The sequence below is a fragment of the Solanum dulcamara genome, chromosome 6 (genome assembly GCF_947179165.1).
Source record: "Solanum dulcamara chromosome 6, daSolDulc1.2, whole genome shotgun sequence".
NCBI classification, from domain to species: Eukaryota; Viridiplantae; Streptophyta; class Magnoliopsida; order Solanales; family Solanaceae; genus Solanum; species Solanum dulcamara.
The window spans coordinates 75,571,538-75,585,234 of record NC_077242.1 but is presented as its reverse complement, the minus strand read 5'-3'; the positions used below and the strand labels follow the sequence as shown (position 1 = coordinate 75,585,234).

General features: G+C 28.5%; 1 protein-coding gene across 1 annotated transcript; it reads left to right on the top strand.

The window, feature by feature from the left end:
* Nucleotides 1–8,973: 8,973 nt before the first annotated feature.
* Nucleotides 8,974–13,098, top strand: LOC129891558 (shikimate O-hydroxycinnamoyltransferase-like). The gene is made up of 2 exons (XM_055966956.1): nucleotides 8,974–9,539; nucleotides 11,854–13,098. Exons 1-2 carry the CDS (start codon nucleotides 9,132–9,134, stop codon nucleotides 12,733–12,735), a joined length of 1,290 nt encoding a protein of 429 aa, XP_055822931.1. The 5' UTR covers nucleotides 8,974–9,131; the 3' UTR covers nucleotides 12,736–13,098.
* The last annotated feature ends 599 nt before the right edge of the window (nucleotides 13,099–13,697 follow it).

Here is a 13,697-nt window from a genome sequence, read left to right as displayed (position 1 = left end):
TAGCTCATGCTGAAACCTGATGTGCTGAACACTGGCTAGAGCTGAGGTCGAGTCAAACTCAATGGAATATTCGGTGCACTCCACAAATAAAACAAAGAAAATACAAGTAGGGTCAGTACAGGACAATATGTACTGAGTAGGTATCATCGTCCGACTCAAAATAGAAATCAATATGCATAAAGTAATAACGGAAAATCAACCATAACACTTAACATGTGGCAACCAACAAGCTCAAGATCAAGTAACAACACAATGAACTATTACACAATCAGTCAACAATATCAAAAGTATACATGAGGACCCAAGCCTCTACACCACGGTCTTTTGAGAAATGAGTTATTTGAGATTAGGTAGTATTAAGTCATTTTAATATATTTTCCTTTAATATTACCGTGTCAAAATGTGACACCCGATTCAATAATATTGTGTCGGCACGTGACACCCGATCCATATATACCGTGTCGAAATGTGACACCTGATCCAAATGTAATTAATTTATCATTCTTTGTTATCACATTCCACTTTATTAACAATATTTCATCAAGCCTTCTTTATTCAAGACACTATTTTTGATAGGGCAAGTTCAAGATTATAGATTTCACGGTCGTGGGATTTTACACCAATCACAACAACATACCAACCATCCAAATCACAATAATTAAATGCATAGTAAACTTCACACATTACTCAATGACTAACAATCGCTATTAAGAGTCTATCTATGGTATAGAGTAAAGTCATAACCTACCTCAACGGAAAAAATCGAAGTAAAACAAGCTAATCCACCAATGCATTTTCTTTCTTCAATGCCTCACGTTTTCAATCTATCAAGTATACAATAGTCGTAAGCAAACAAGTCGATACACACCCATATTACTATATGTCTAGTCTAGACCAAAACTTATCAAATTATATAATCAATTTCTTAAATCTCAAGCCTAGGGTTAAGTCTTAACTTCTACAATTAAAATAATTCTAATGGTATTCATACAACACAATACCCTAATATTTAATTATATATATATGATGATAGTATCAAAACTTGAATCATAATATGATAGTTATATTTATTATAGGAAAATTTCAAAATTAAAATTAATTTAAGCAAATCAATACTTAAACACAACAATAAATATTTACTGGCGAATTATTTTATTTTATGCAGAATGTCAATTGTATGTCTATTCCATAATATAAAATTCCTTCAAATGATTGGACCAATCATTATCCCTAATTAACCACTAAGTTTTGTAAAAACATACAAACAGAAACACGATATTTGCCCCTTCAATTTGTAAGGCTAATATTGGAGCAAATTTAAAATCCACTATTTCCCCCACCAACACAAAATAATAGTTTATACATATTAGAAATCACCACATAAACTGGAGTATGTTTTACCTGAATAATTTTGTTTTTCTTGTCGGCATAGGCATCGTTCTACTTGTAATTTGGATGGAAATTCCGCAGTAATTTGTGTAATGTCAAAAAAATCTATATAAATAAATAAAAATAATAGAGTAAATGTTTTTTTTTAAAAATATGTAAACAAAAAAAATATAATAAATATTTTGAGGCGGTATGTGATGACATTTTCCAATACAATTTTTTTTTTTTTAAAAATAAAAAATAAAATTGAGCTGAACTTGTCAAAGTGATAAGCACTTCAATACGTTGTCTTTTATTTTTTTGGTCATGACTTTCACAAATTCTAAGAAATACAATCGCGTGCAAAATTTATGGCAAAATTTGTGGCCATGATCATATTCAGTATTTATATTAAAATTTGATCAATGTAGAATACACGTTACAAGATTTATTTTTAGAACGATACTTTTAATAAGATTTTTTTTAAAAAAAAATTAAGAGTTCAAATATATCCTATTACAATTCACATTAATATCATGTAATCATCTCACACATATATAACTCTTATTTATTTCAATTAACAAAATATTTCAATGTATTTTTAATACTATGTTTAATGATGATTAATTAAAAAATTGAACCTTTTCTTTTTTTTAGTACTATTTTTAATACTGTGAGTCATACAAATCTTAAGTTTTGGAAGTCAAGTCAAATAATTGAATTAGATTGAAAAATACAAAATGAGTTTGAATATATGATTTTGTAAGAACCACGCTCCTTCCATATTAAGAGAAGCAACTTTAATTAGGTTAGGAAAAAAAATACCAATAATAATACTCCATTCGTCCTATATTAGTCGTAAACTTTCTACTTTACACGACTTCTAAAAATCATAATTAAGAAGAATATTTTTTTTAATCTATCCTTTAAGAATTTTTTTTAGTTACTTACAAAATTATTTACACTTTCAAAAAAAACATTGTAATTGCAAGGATCAAATATGAAAAATTTAATTAATTATATTTTAATTTTATGAATTAATAAATAATTAAGAGAAATTATTTACAATAAGGTGGACAACTAATATATTATGATGGAAGGAATAGTAATCATATCTCCATAAAATGTACTAATATATTAAGTATTTTTTTGAATTGTCCTTGTTCATGATACTTTGAAAATCATTACTAATCCACAGTTAAATTGGAAAAAATTCTATAATAATCAGAGTGAGATTAAAAACAAAAGTTCTATATTAAAGTGAACGATAATAATTAAAAAAAATTGAAAGGAAGCTATTCGGATGGTAATTGTCCCTCACTTTCAATCTGAAGGTTGCGAGTTCAAGTCATCAAGGGAGCAAAAAAAGGATGAAAGCTCCTAAAGAGGAGTAAAAAACAAATCGCCCATTATCTTTGACAAGAGGGAATTGCTCAGATGGTAAGCACCCCTTCTCAACCTTAAGAAAGTTGAGTTATCAAAGACCAAAAAGGTTGAAGCTTCTAGGCAGGTGTAAAAACATATTAGACGATGGTAAACAATAAATTTTCGAGCCGAGAAAAATAAATAATCAAGAATGGAAAATTGGAGTAACAAAGAATAATATTTGATTTCAAAATGTAGTACGTGTTACAATCTCTATGATAATCCTCTGATTCTTCAAATAATATGGAATATGTTGAACTTGAATTTGATTTAGAGTCAAGGGCTTAAATAACTTGATCTTGAATCTTCGTCTTCAAATTTGGATTTGAATTATTCATCACGAACACTTGTATGGTTATGACGAATAATAAATATGAACAAGTAACTTGATCTTGAACTTCTTGATATTTTCCTTCGTTATTGATCTTGAACTTGAGCTTGAATTTGATTACTTGAACTTTGTAGCTTTGTAGAAAATTTGTGACATTTAATCCACGATCTCTCTTTTTGCTTATTGTTCTTTTAAAACTCCTCCCTCTGAGAATAATGAGGACCTCTATTTATAGTTGTAGGGAGTAGTATGCTGGTGTGATTTGATTGGTCGGTTTGAACTGACCAATCAGATTCTTTTGATGAAGAATTTTAATTTGATTGGTCAGAACATGTCACATATACACGTGACATTATTCTAGTGGCTCATTTAATTTGACTTAGATTGCCACATAACTTCGACACGTGGCATGATTTTAGTGACTTATTTAATTTGACTAGGATTGCCACATAATTTTGGCACATGACGTGATTCTAATGACTCATTTAATTTAACTTGGATTGCCATATAACTTTGATATTTGGTGTGATTTTAGTGGCTTATTTAATTTGACTTGGATTGCCACATAACTTTGACACGTGGTGTGCTTTTAGTGGCTCATTTAATTTGACTTGAATTGCCACATCATTTGAATTATTTTTTTGAATTTAATATAGTCTAAATTAATTTACGAATTTAAATCAAATATAATTCTAATGTTTACAACGACTTTAAACAAGAATGAGTTGCTCGGATGGTACGTACCCCTCACTTTGAAAGCTTTTGAGGAGGGGTGAAAAATAATAATAATAATAAAAAAAGAAAATCAATATACATGACAAATCAAAAGACAAGAGAGAGGACCTAACTTTAATTTTGTTCTAATTAGCTCAACAAAAGTTATTGCTTTGTTTTTTATATTTATAAATTACTCTCGTTGTCTTAAAATAGTTATTGTATTTATTAAAAATATACGTCCCAAATATTTATTAATTTAAAAATTCAAGATAAAATAGTTATTTTTTCTATTTTACTCTTACTAATAATTGCTTAAAAACTATAAACACTTCAATTTTGACATATAAATATAATAAATATTCAATAAAGACAAAGTGTATTATAAGACATAAAAAATAGTAAAATAATCAAATACCCTTTTACTTAATCATTTTTTTTAAAAAAATATGTAAATAAAAAATATGACATGTATTTTGAGACGAACGAAATATATTCTACTCACTCCATCATATATTAGTTGTCTTAAATTATTTGTCAATTTACCAATTTGAGTGAGAATTAGTTAAATTTTTTTCATTTTATTCTTCTAATTAATTCTTTTTGAAAGTTTTAACAAGTTTGTAAAATGTTTGATTTTTTTTTAAAGAAATAAACTAGCAAAATTATTCTCCTTACTTGCAATATATATATATATGTTAGTTTAGTATTTATATATAAAGGAATAACTTCAGCAGCTTTCGATCGTGCTACTTGCTTGAACAACTTCTGGTTGTCCTGCCTACTTCAGTTGCTTGAAGCAAGCAACTGGTCATTGATGTGTCTACTTATATTTATTTTTGTGTTTTTTTTTTTTACTTTTTTGGAATATGTTATATATTAAAAAATTAAGTATAAAGTATTATAAATTACAATGATTAGCACTTTCAAAATTTTATGTAAAGAGTACTATAAATCACAATAATTAGCAATATAAATTGAGACAGAGGAAGTAACATATATTACTTAAAATGATGTAAAAGGTATAATAAATTACAATAATTACTAACTTAAAAATTTAAAAGACATAGACAAAATTTAAATGGTTCTTTAAATTTTATCAGTGCCACATAAATTAGGATAGAGAGAGTAACATACATTATTTAAAATTTATGTAAAAGATATTATAAACCACAATAATGAATAATCTAAAATATTTAAAGACAAATAAAATTTTGATGCGATATAAAATGGAACAAAGTAAATAATATGTGTTAATTAAAATGACATAAAATGTATAAGTCATAATAATTATCAATTTACAAATTTTAAAAACATAAAAAAATAATTTTCAATATCATATAAATCAAGAAAAAAAACATATATTGAGTCCGTACTAACACAATTTTTTATGACTATTATATATATGTATATGACAATGTCACGACCCAAAATGGGTCGTGAGTGGCACCCACACTTAACCTCCTAGGTGGGAGAACCAACGATACAAACCCCAACTAATAAATATAACAATAATGCGGAAGCTCAAATAAATACATTTTTCCCAAAACCTGAAAGTCATCACATGAAGGACATCTAAATTCTAAAACTAAGTCTCGAATTATCAAACACCAAATAAATAAATAACATAACGTATCCGAAAACTAAGAACACCATGCCATGACAAGAGATTCCATCGCCAGCTAGAAGGATAGCTCATCCTGAAATCTTATGAACTGGAGACTGACTAGAGCTGAGATCGAGTCGAAATCGGTGGAACACTCGCTGCACCCCACAAAATAAAACAAGAAAAGATACAAGTAGGGGTCAGTACAGGACAACATGTACTGAGTAGGTATCATCGGCCGACTCAAAATAGGAATCAATATGCAATAAGGAATAGCGGAAAATCAACCGTAGCACTTAATATGTGGCAACCAACAAGATCAAGATCAAGTGACAACACAATGAACAATTTCATAACCAATCAACAATATCAAGATCACACAGGAGGACTCATGCCTCCACATCACACTCTTTTGGAAAATGAGTTATTAGAGATTGGGTAGCATTAAGTCATTTTAAATTGTTCTCCTTTTATATTACCGTGCCGGAACGTGACACCCGATCCAATAATACCGTGTCGGAACGTGACACCCGATCTAAATATATCGTGTCGGAACGTGACACTCGATCCAAATATACCGTGCCGGAACGTGACACCCGATCCAAATATACCGTGTCGGAACGTGACACCCGATCCAAATTAATTTATCATTCTTCATGATTACATTCCCCTTCATTAACAATATTTTATCAAGCCTTCTTTATTCAAGGCACCATATTTGATAGGGCAAGTTCAAGATTATGGATTTCATGGCCTCGGGATTTCAGACCAATCACAACAACATATCAACCATCCAAACCACAATAATTAAATGCGTAGTAAACTTCGCACATTACTCAATGAATATCAATCACTATTAAGAGTCTATCTATGATATAGAATAAAAACCATAACCTACCTCAACCGAAGAACCGAAGTAAAGCAAGTTAATCCACCAATGTCTTTCCTTTCTTCAATGCCTCAGACCAATTTCAATCTATCAAATATATAATATTTATAAGTAAACTAATCCGTAAACATCAATATTATATATATGTTTAACCTAGACCCAATAACTCACCTAATTCTATAAATACGTCCTAATCTTGATGCCACTTAATATGTCCACTCCCATATTTTCTGAATTTCAAAACTAGGGTTAAACCTCAATTAAATTAAATAATTACTTTAAAACTTGAGCCTTTCGTAACGCTTTCGAATGATCAAAATCTGTTCAAATACATAATCTTCATAAGAATACGAATCCAATGACACCCATATAGCTATATTTATTTTCGGATAAAAAATTGGATCAAAAAGTCGTCCCGAGTCATTGAAGTCAAATCTGAAATTTTCTTTTCGATTATGTTCACTCATGATAAAATAAATTCACATGTCAAATTTCAGCTAAAACGGATCGTTATTCGACCCCCAAATCAAGATTTTATGTGAAGAACCCTAGGGTCATATTTCCTTATTTTAGCATTATTTCTCCACCAATATACCCTAAAAATATGTTCATAATCACATAAAAATTTAATGGAAAGGATGAGAATAATTACCTTGACGCTTTGGAATGAAAATTTCTATTTTTCTCTTCTCCTTTATTTTTCTTTCTTCCTCCGTATTTTTTTTCTTCTTCTAGTTTCTGCGTTTCCTCGTTTTCTCGTTACATCTGATGGCATTCCATCAGATTTTATATATATAATATATCTATTTTTTTCTTTTCTTTTTCTATTTTTCTCTTCTTCTTTTTCTTTTCTGAATCAAAATTAATAAACCCTATCCTTTTTCTTTAATAATTGATATAAAATATTAAGTAAAATACCAACTTAACCCACTAATTAAATTAGTTATTTAAATTTATCCCTCAACTAAATAAATATGGTTATCGAATAGTCTAAAGTACTCATAAAAATATACGGAATGCGTCTTTTATGAAATAAAAAACTTTATTTCTTAAAACGACATAATGGGTCGTTACAGACAACTAACTAGAACGGATAGCAAGAGTAATTAGATCTAGTTGACTATAGACTTTAATGGTCCCAACTAAAAATTTAAGAGAAAAAAAAGAATTAAAAAGTATATTTTTTAAATTTATAAGTAGGAATTATTTAATGCTCTCTTTAATTATGGAAGTAACAAGAAAATTTCCAACTACTCATAGGAACCATACAAACTCATATAGTTCGTCTACTTCCAACAAATTAAAAATTCAAATGGTGTCAATTTTACAATTTTTGTTTATTGGAAGTCTAAACAGGATTTTTTTTCATTTAAATATATAATAAATAAATAAATAAATACTGACAGATTAATTTTAATTCTGAGAAAAGGGCATCTCTCTCAAATTTCCATAACTTTTTTTTTGGTCTTGTTTGCCCTTTTCTTCACCAAATTAAACTCCAAACAAAGTACCTAATTTTCCTCAAACATTTGTGCCCACAAATAAAATTTAAATGAAAGAATAATCTTAAAATGTAGATAAATCCATTCAACTTGTTTGTCTAGTTGATATCCAAAGAAACGTGAATGAGTTTTTAACTTTTATCTAGTGAAAAAATAATTTATAATAATAAATCACTTAAAATATAACTACAAATAATCGTTGGTAATTTTTAAAATTATATTACATAGATAATATAATTTTTTAAATAATAATGCCCATATAATAAAGTTATAGACAAAATGATATTTAAAAAAATTGGTGTCAATATTTTAAAAAATCTCAATTTATCTATGAAAGTTATAATGATACAAATTAGTACATTTTAAATATAATATAGTTAACCAAAAAAGGTGAAAAGGCTTCACACAACACCATCTGTATTGTTTGGTAAGGGCGGGCCATCATGACCAACAAGGGTTGTTAAAAATTTCTAATTCAAGTCTTATTAGATATAAAATCATTTTTATTAGAAGTTGTTTAGTTTTTTAATGTAAAACTTTTTGATGCATGTGAATTTAGATGAATCTCAATATATATATATATATATATATATATATATATATATATATATATATATATATATATATATAGTTATCAAAACAATAATAATAATAATATATTAATATAATTTTACAAATAAACTTTTAAAAAAATAATATGTAAGCAATCCTACCTTTATCTTACAAAGGTAAAAAAATTTCTAATAAACCATCAACTTGACGATATAACTACCCCACACATAGGATGAAGAATCAAAAAAAAAGGGGGGGGGGGCTGCCATGATGAATTTTTCTTTTTAATTTTTTATTTGGTGTTCGCAGCTTGTAGAGCCCCGATTGAATTTGAATTATGTACTATAGGATTCATTTGGGGTGACGCTTCTAACATAATTTTTTTCATTCTTCGAACTTAAACTTAAGACCTTTAATTAAGGATGAAACAATTCTACTGTTACACTTCAATCCATATTGGTGATGAAATTAATACAATAACTTGTACTTTTTTTAAAAAACAAACTTATTGGTTCCAATAAACTAGCATGGATGCATTACCCTATACTTTTTAGGCTATAAATAATGATTCCCAAACTCACTATCTTTCTTGTACCACAACAGTCTTTAGCCCCTCCTTCCTTCTCTCTTTAGCTCTTTCTTTCTTTCACATTGTACACATAAACAAAATATATTTTTTTAAACACCCTTTTCTCTCCTTAACCTAAATTTGTTCTTTTTTTTTTGAAGAACAAAAAAAAAATCATGAAAATTAGTATCAAAGCATCAACACTTGTGAAGCCATCAAAGCCAACACCAACAAAAAGACTTTGGAGTTCTAATTTGGATTTAATTGTTGGAAGAATACATCTTTTGACAGTTTATTTTTATAAACCAAATGGATCTTCAAATTTCTTTGATAATAAAATACTGAAAGAAGCTTTAAGCAATGTTTTAGTTTCATTTTATCCAATGGCTGGTAGATTAGCTAGGGATGAACAAGGAAGAATTGAAGTTAATTGTAATGATGAAGGTGTTTTATTTGTTGAAGCTGAAAGTGATTCATATGTTGATGATTTTGGTGATTTTACACCAAGTATGGAACTTAGGAAACTCATTCCTAGTGTTGAAACTAATGGAGATATCTCAACTTTCCCACTCGTCATATTTCAGGTAAATGATTTTTACGCTATCGATATTTATATATATATATTGATAGTATAAAGATATTTTAGTGTCTTCTTACCCTTGAAAAAGAATTTTTTATCTACATATATATAATTAATTATATGTGTTCAGTAGTGAAGCCATCTTGTGGTTAGAGGGTTCGGATAAACATCTTCCACAGAAATTATATTGTTTATATATAATTAAAATAATTTTTTTTATATATATAATATGTCAAAACTCGTTCGACTAATTCGTGTGTCTACTTTTTTAGATTTTGAATCTTTTAATCAAAATCCTGATTCCGACACTATGTGTTTGATAGTATATAAAGAATTTTTATGCGATTAGTGAATTTTTACATGTCTTAGGTTGTTTGAATTGTTTTCAAGGTTATTATTTTCACTTATTAAGAACTTAATAGATACTTATTGAAGGGGTGTATGTAGAGACGTCGTAAGTTAAAGGTTCATCTGAACTTAATAGCTTGAGTTTAGATCTCGAATGTTAATTTATATTTTTTTTATATATAATACTTATATGCAATTGATTAGGTAGAAATTCAAGCTCAACTTTCTAAAATTTGAATTTTGAATTAATCACTGCTTATAATTCCTGTATGTTCTTTTTAAAATTTATATAGTCAGTATATATATAAAACTTAATGATCTAAGGAAAAGGTAATACATTTTACTAGAAATGTAGAATAAGATTTTACTTAAAATGAAGAGAAACTATAGGGACAAAAATTTAATTTTAGAGCAAGTGAGTCTTTAACTTTTTATTCTTTCATTTTAAAAATAAGTCCAAATAGAAAGGGGTAAGAAAAGTGCCATTTAAAGAAAATTCAGTAATAAATATTTTTCTTTTTCCTTACCATTTCTAATAAACTCTGATTTAATATTTTCCCCCCTCTTTTTCATCACTAACCAAACAAAGGAAAGAAAATATTTAACTTTCATTTCCTTTGTGGGGTGAAAATTCAAGATTGGGGCAAATAACAAAGAAAAAGTAACAGAAATTATTAAGAATAGAAAATTGCATAATTAATGTCTCTAATTAAGTGCTTTGTAGAATTTAATAGAAGAGAACTTAGAATGAATAGTGAAGTATTTAAGAATAACATACTTTTTAAGTAATAATTTCTAAGTCTTTATAACTATTAATTTAAGCAACAATAGCTAGGTGGCCACTTGGAAGATTAGGTCATAAATTATGTGTTTGGTTTACAATGTATTGTGAAATAATTTTCTTTTAAAAATTTCCCGCAAAATAGGAGGGTTCATTTATATAGATTCAAAATTTAAATTTAATATACGTCTTTAAGATTTTTCAATACTGTACATTTAAAATTATGAATTCAAAATTTATAATTATTAAAATGTTTGTAATTATTTTTATATTTATTTATATTTTGTGTGGGGTACTAGGCATTGTGGAATATGGAACGTACATTTTTCCCTTTGAAAATTTCAAGAAAATTAAATAGGAGAATATATCCAATCATAGGTGTCAATTAATTTTTGACAGCTATCAGTTAATCAAGATTATGATGGTTCCAGTCTTCTATAAACCTACACAAAATAGTATTTTCTGTGTCTTAAATTATTTCTCATATTTTTCTTTTCAAATGTTAATTTGACTCATTTTAAAAAATTATATTAAATTAGATTAACTTAATATATTATATTTAAAGTATCGATATTCAAAATACATGTGAAAAGTATAATTATAAGTTGTATCGTTAGTAGTGTCAATTTTAAAAAAAATATATTTTAAAATATTAATCAAAATTTATATAGTAATTTTCGAAAAGAGAAATGTTACAGCTGTTTCGAGAATAAAGGATTATTTAATCTTACTCTTTTTACAATTTGCTTAACCAATTTTTTTGAGCTTAAAAGAAAAAAATCATTATCTGATTTAAGTATCGGATGAACTAATTAAGTCAGGCAAATGACTTGAATATCATTTTTTTTTAAAAAAATAGAATAATTTCCTCTTTTTAAATTATTTTTCTCTCTCCCAACAACAAGTGGTCTAGTTGGTTGGCCATACTTTGTTTTAACTTTTAATAGATATGAAAGCATTGTGTTTGGCTTGGCTAGCTATTGCTGTCTGCTATTTTTCAGAAAGTGTGCATGTGAATGCATTTAGATAAAATTTGAAGTTCACAAGTCACACTTCCCTAGCAAGTTGGTCAATAAATGATTTTTTTTTCCTTCTAGATAGTGCAAGTCTTTTGTAAATGATCCATTTCAACTTTAATGTCTATATATGTTTTTTTAAAATATACTGATAGTGTAAAAATTATTTATAGGTTACTCATTTCAAGTGTGGGGGAGTTGCTCTTGGTGGTGGAGTATTCCACACGTTATCCGATGGTCTCTCATCCCTCCACTTCATCAACACGTGGTCGGACATAGCCCGTGGCCTCTCCGTTGCCATCCCGCCGTTCATCGACCGAACGCTCCTCCGTGCACGGGACCCACCAACATCTTCTTTTGAGCATGTCGAGTACCATTCTCCTCCTACCCTCAACTCATCAAAAAACCATGTGTCTATAGGCCCAAAGCCTAGTACCACGGCCATGTTGAAATTCTCAAGTGAACAACTCGGGCTACTCAAGTCCAAGTCAAAACATGAGGGTAGCACTTATGAAATCCTCGCGGCCCATATCTGGCGATGCACATGTAAGGCACGTGGATTGTCAGACGATCAATTGACCAAATTACATGTGGCCACTGACGGTAGGTCAAGGCTTTGCCCTCCGTTGCCACCTGGTTACCTAGGAAATGTGGTGTTCACGGCCACACCAATGGCTAAATCATCTGAGCTTCAATCAGAGCCGTTGACGAATTCCGCCAAGAGAATTCACAACGAATTGTCGAAAATGGACGACAATTACCTAAGATCAGCACTCGATTACCTGGAATTACAACCTGATTTATCGACCCTGATCAGAGGGCCAACTTACTTTGCTAGCCCTAATCTTAATATTAATAGTTGGACTAGGTTGCCTGTCCATGACTCTGATTTTGGATGGGGTAGGCCAATTCATATGGGACCAGCTTGCATTTTATATGAAGGGACAGTCTATATTATACCAAGTCCAAACACTAAGGATAGGAACTTGCGTTTGGCTGTTTGTTTAGATGCTGCACACATGCCACTATTTGAAAAGTATTTGTATGAATTTTGAGATATTTTTTTCCTTTTGGAAAAAAAAATCAAGAAACCAACATGGTAGATAAAACATCAGTTAATAACGTGTTTGTTGTTTTATGGGATGCTTATCGCATGTCAATGTCTGAGAATTATCACATGTTCTATTGACATGCCAATGTTTGAGAATTTACTTTTATGAATTATTGAGAGGTTGAAAAATCAAGAATGTTCAACACAATAGGTCTTGGTGTGATCAAATTGTGGTTTGATTTAGTATAAGGCACTTTGTAACTTGTTCTCTAGTGTATGAGGATAAGTCTTTTTCTTCCCATTTCAAATTCTTTGTAATGAATTTGATTGTGTATTTGCTAATGTCTAATTAAGCTTAATTACTCCATATTTATTTCTTTTGTGATTATAGTTTTCAATTGATAGACTACAGTGGCAATTATCTATGGAGGATTTTTCTTTATTGGAGTTATCTTCTATACATTCCTATTGAATTTTGTTTTATACAATCAGATTACTTAAAATGTAATTATCGATAAAGAATTAATTTACTAACCTAAAAGATATAATACAAGTAATTTACTATGGTAGGTTAAATTGCAATTTGACAAAATTTATTCACATTGTTAACATATATAAATTAAATAATAAGAGATAAAGTTATTTGATTCTTTGTATTAATTTATTCTTTGATATAAATGGAGTTTATTTGAGTAGAACATTTTTAGAAACATTTTTTTATTTCTATTCTTTTTAAATCTCACTTACAAAATTATTATTGAATGTATTGTTGCTATTATTTAAAATGGAGTATTTTTTTTGTTTGGAGAAATAAAAATAGAACTTTGATATATCACTTCCAAATAATGCCCCACATATAACAACTAGGTGTCTTGGCACAATAATGTAGTAGATCATATCACAAGTCTGGCTAGGTTCACTGTCAATATTAATAGCAATGGAAAAAAAAAAATACTTCAATAGTCA

Bases quoted from the DNA above. Each gene is read 5' to 3' on its own strand.
- LOC129891558 (XM_055966956.1), top strand. From the start codon at position 9,132: ATGAAAATTAGTATCAAAGCATCAACACTTGTGAAGCCATCAAAGCCA. The intron at 9,540-11,853 runs GTAAATGATTTT...AATTATTTATAG, and splicing joins TCCCACTCGTCATATTTCAG to GTTACTCATTTCAAGTGTGG.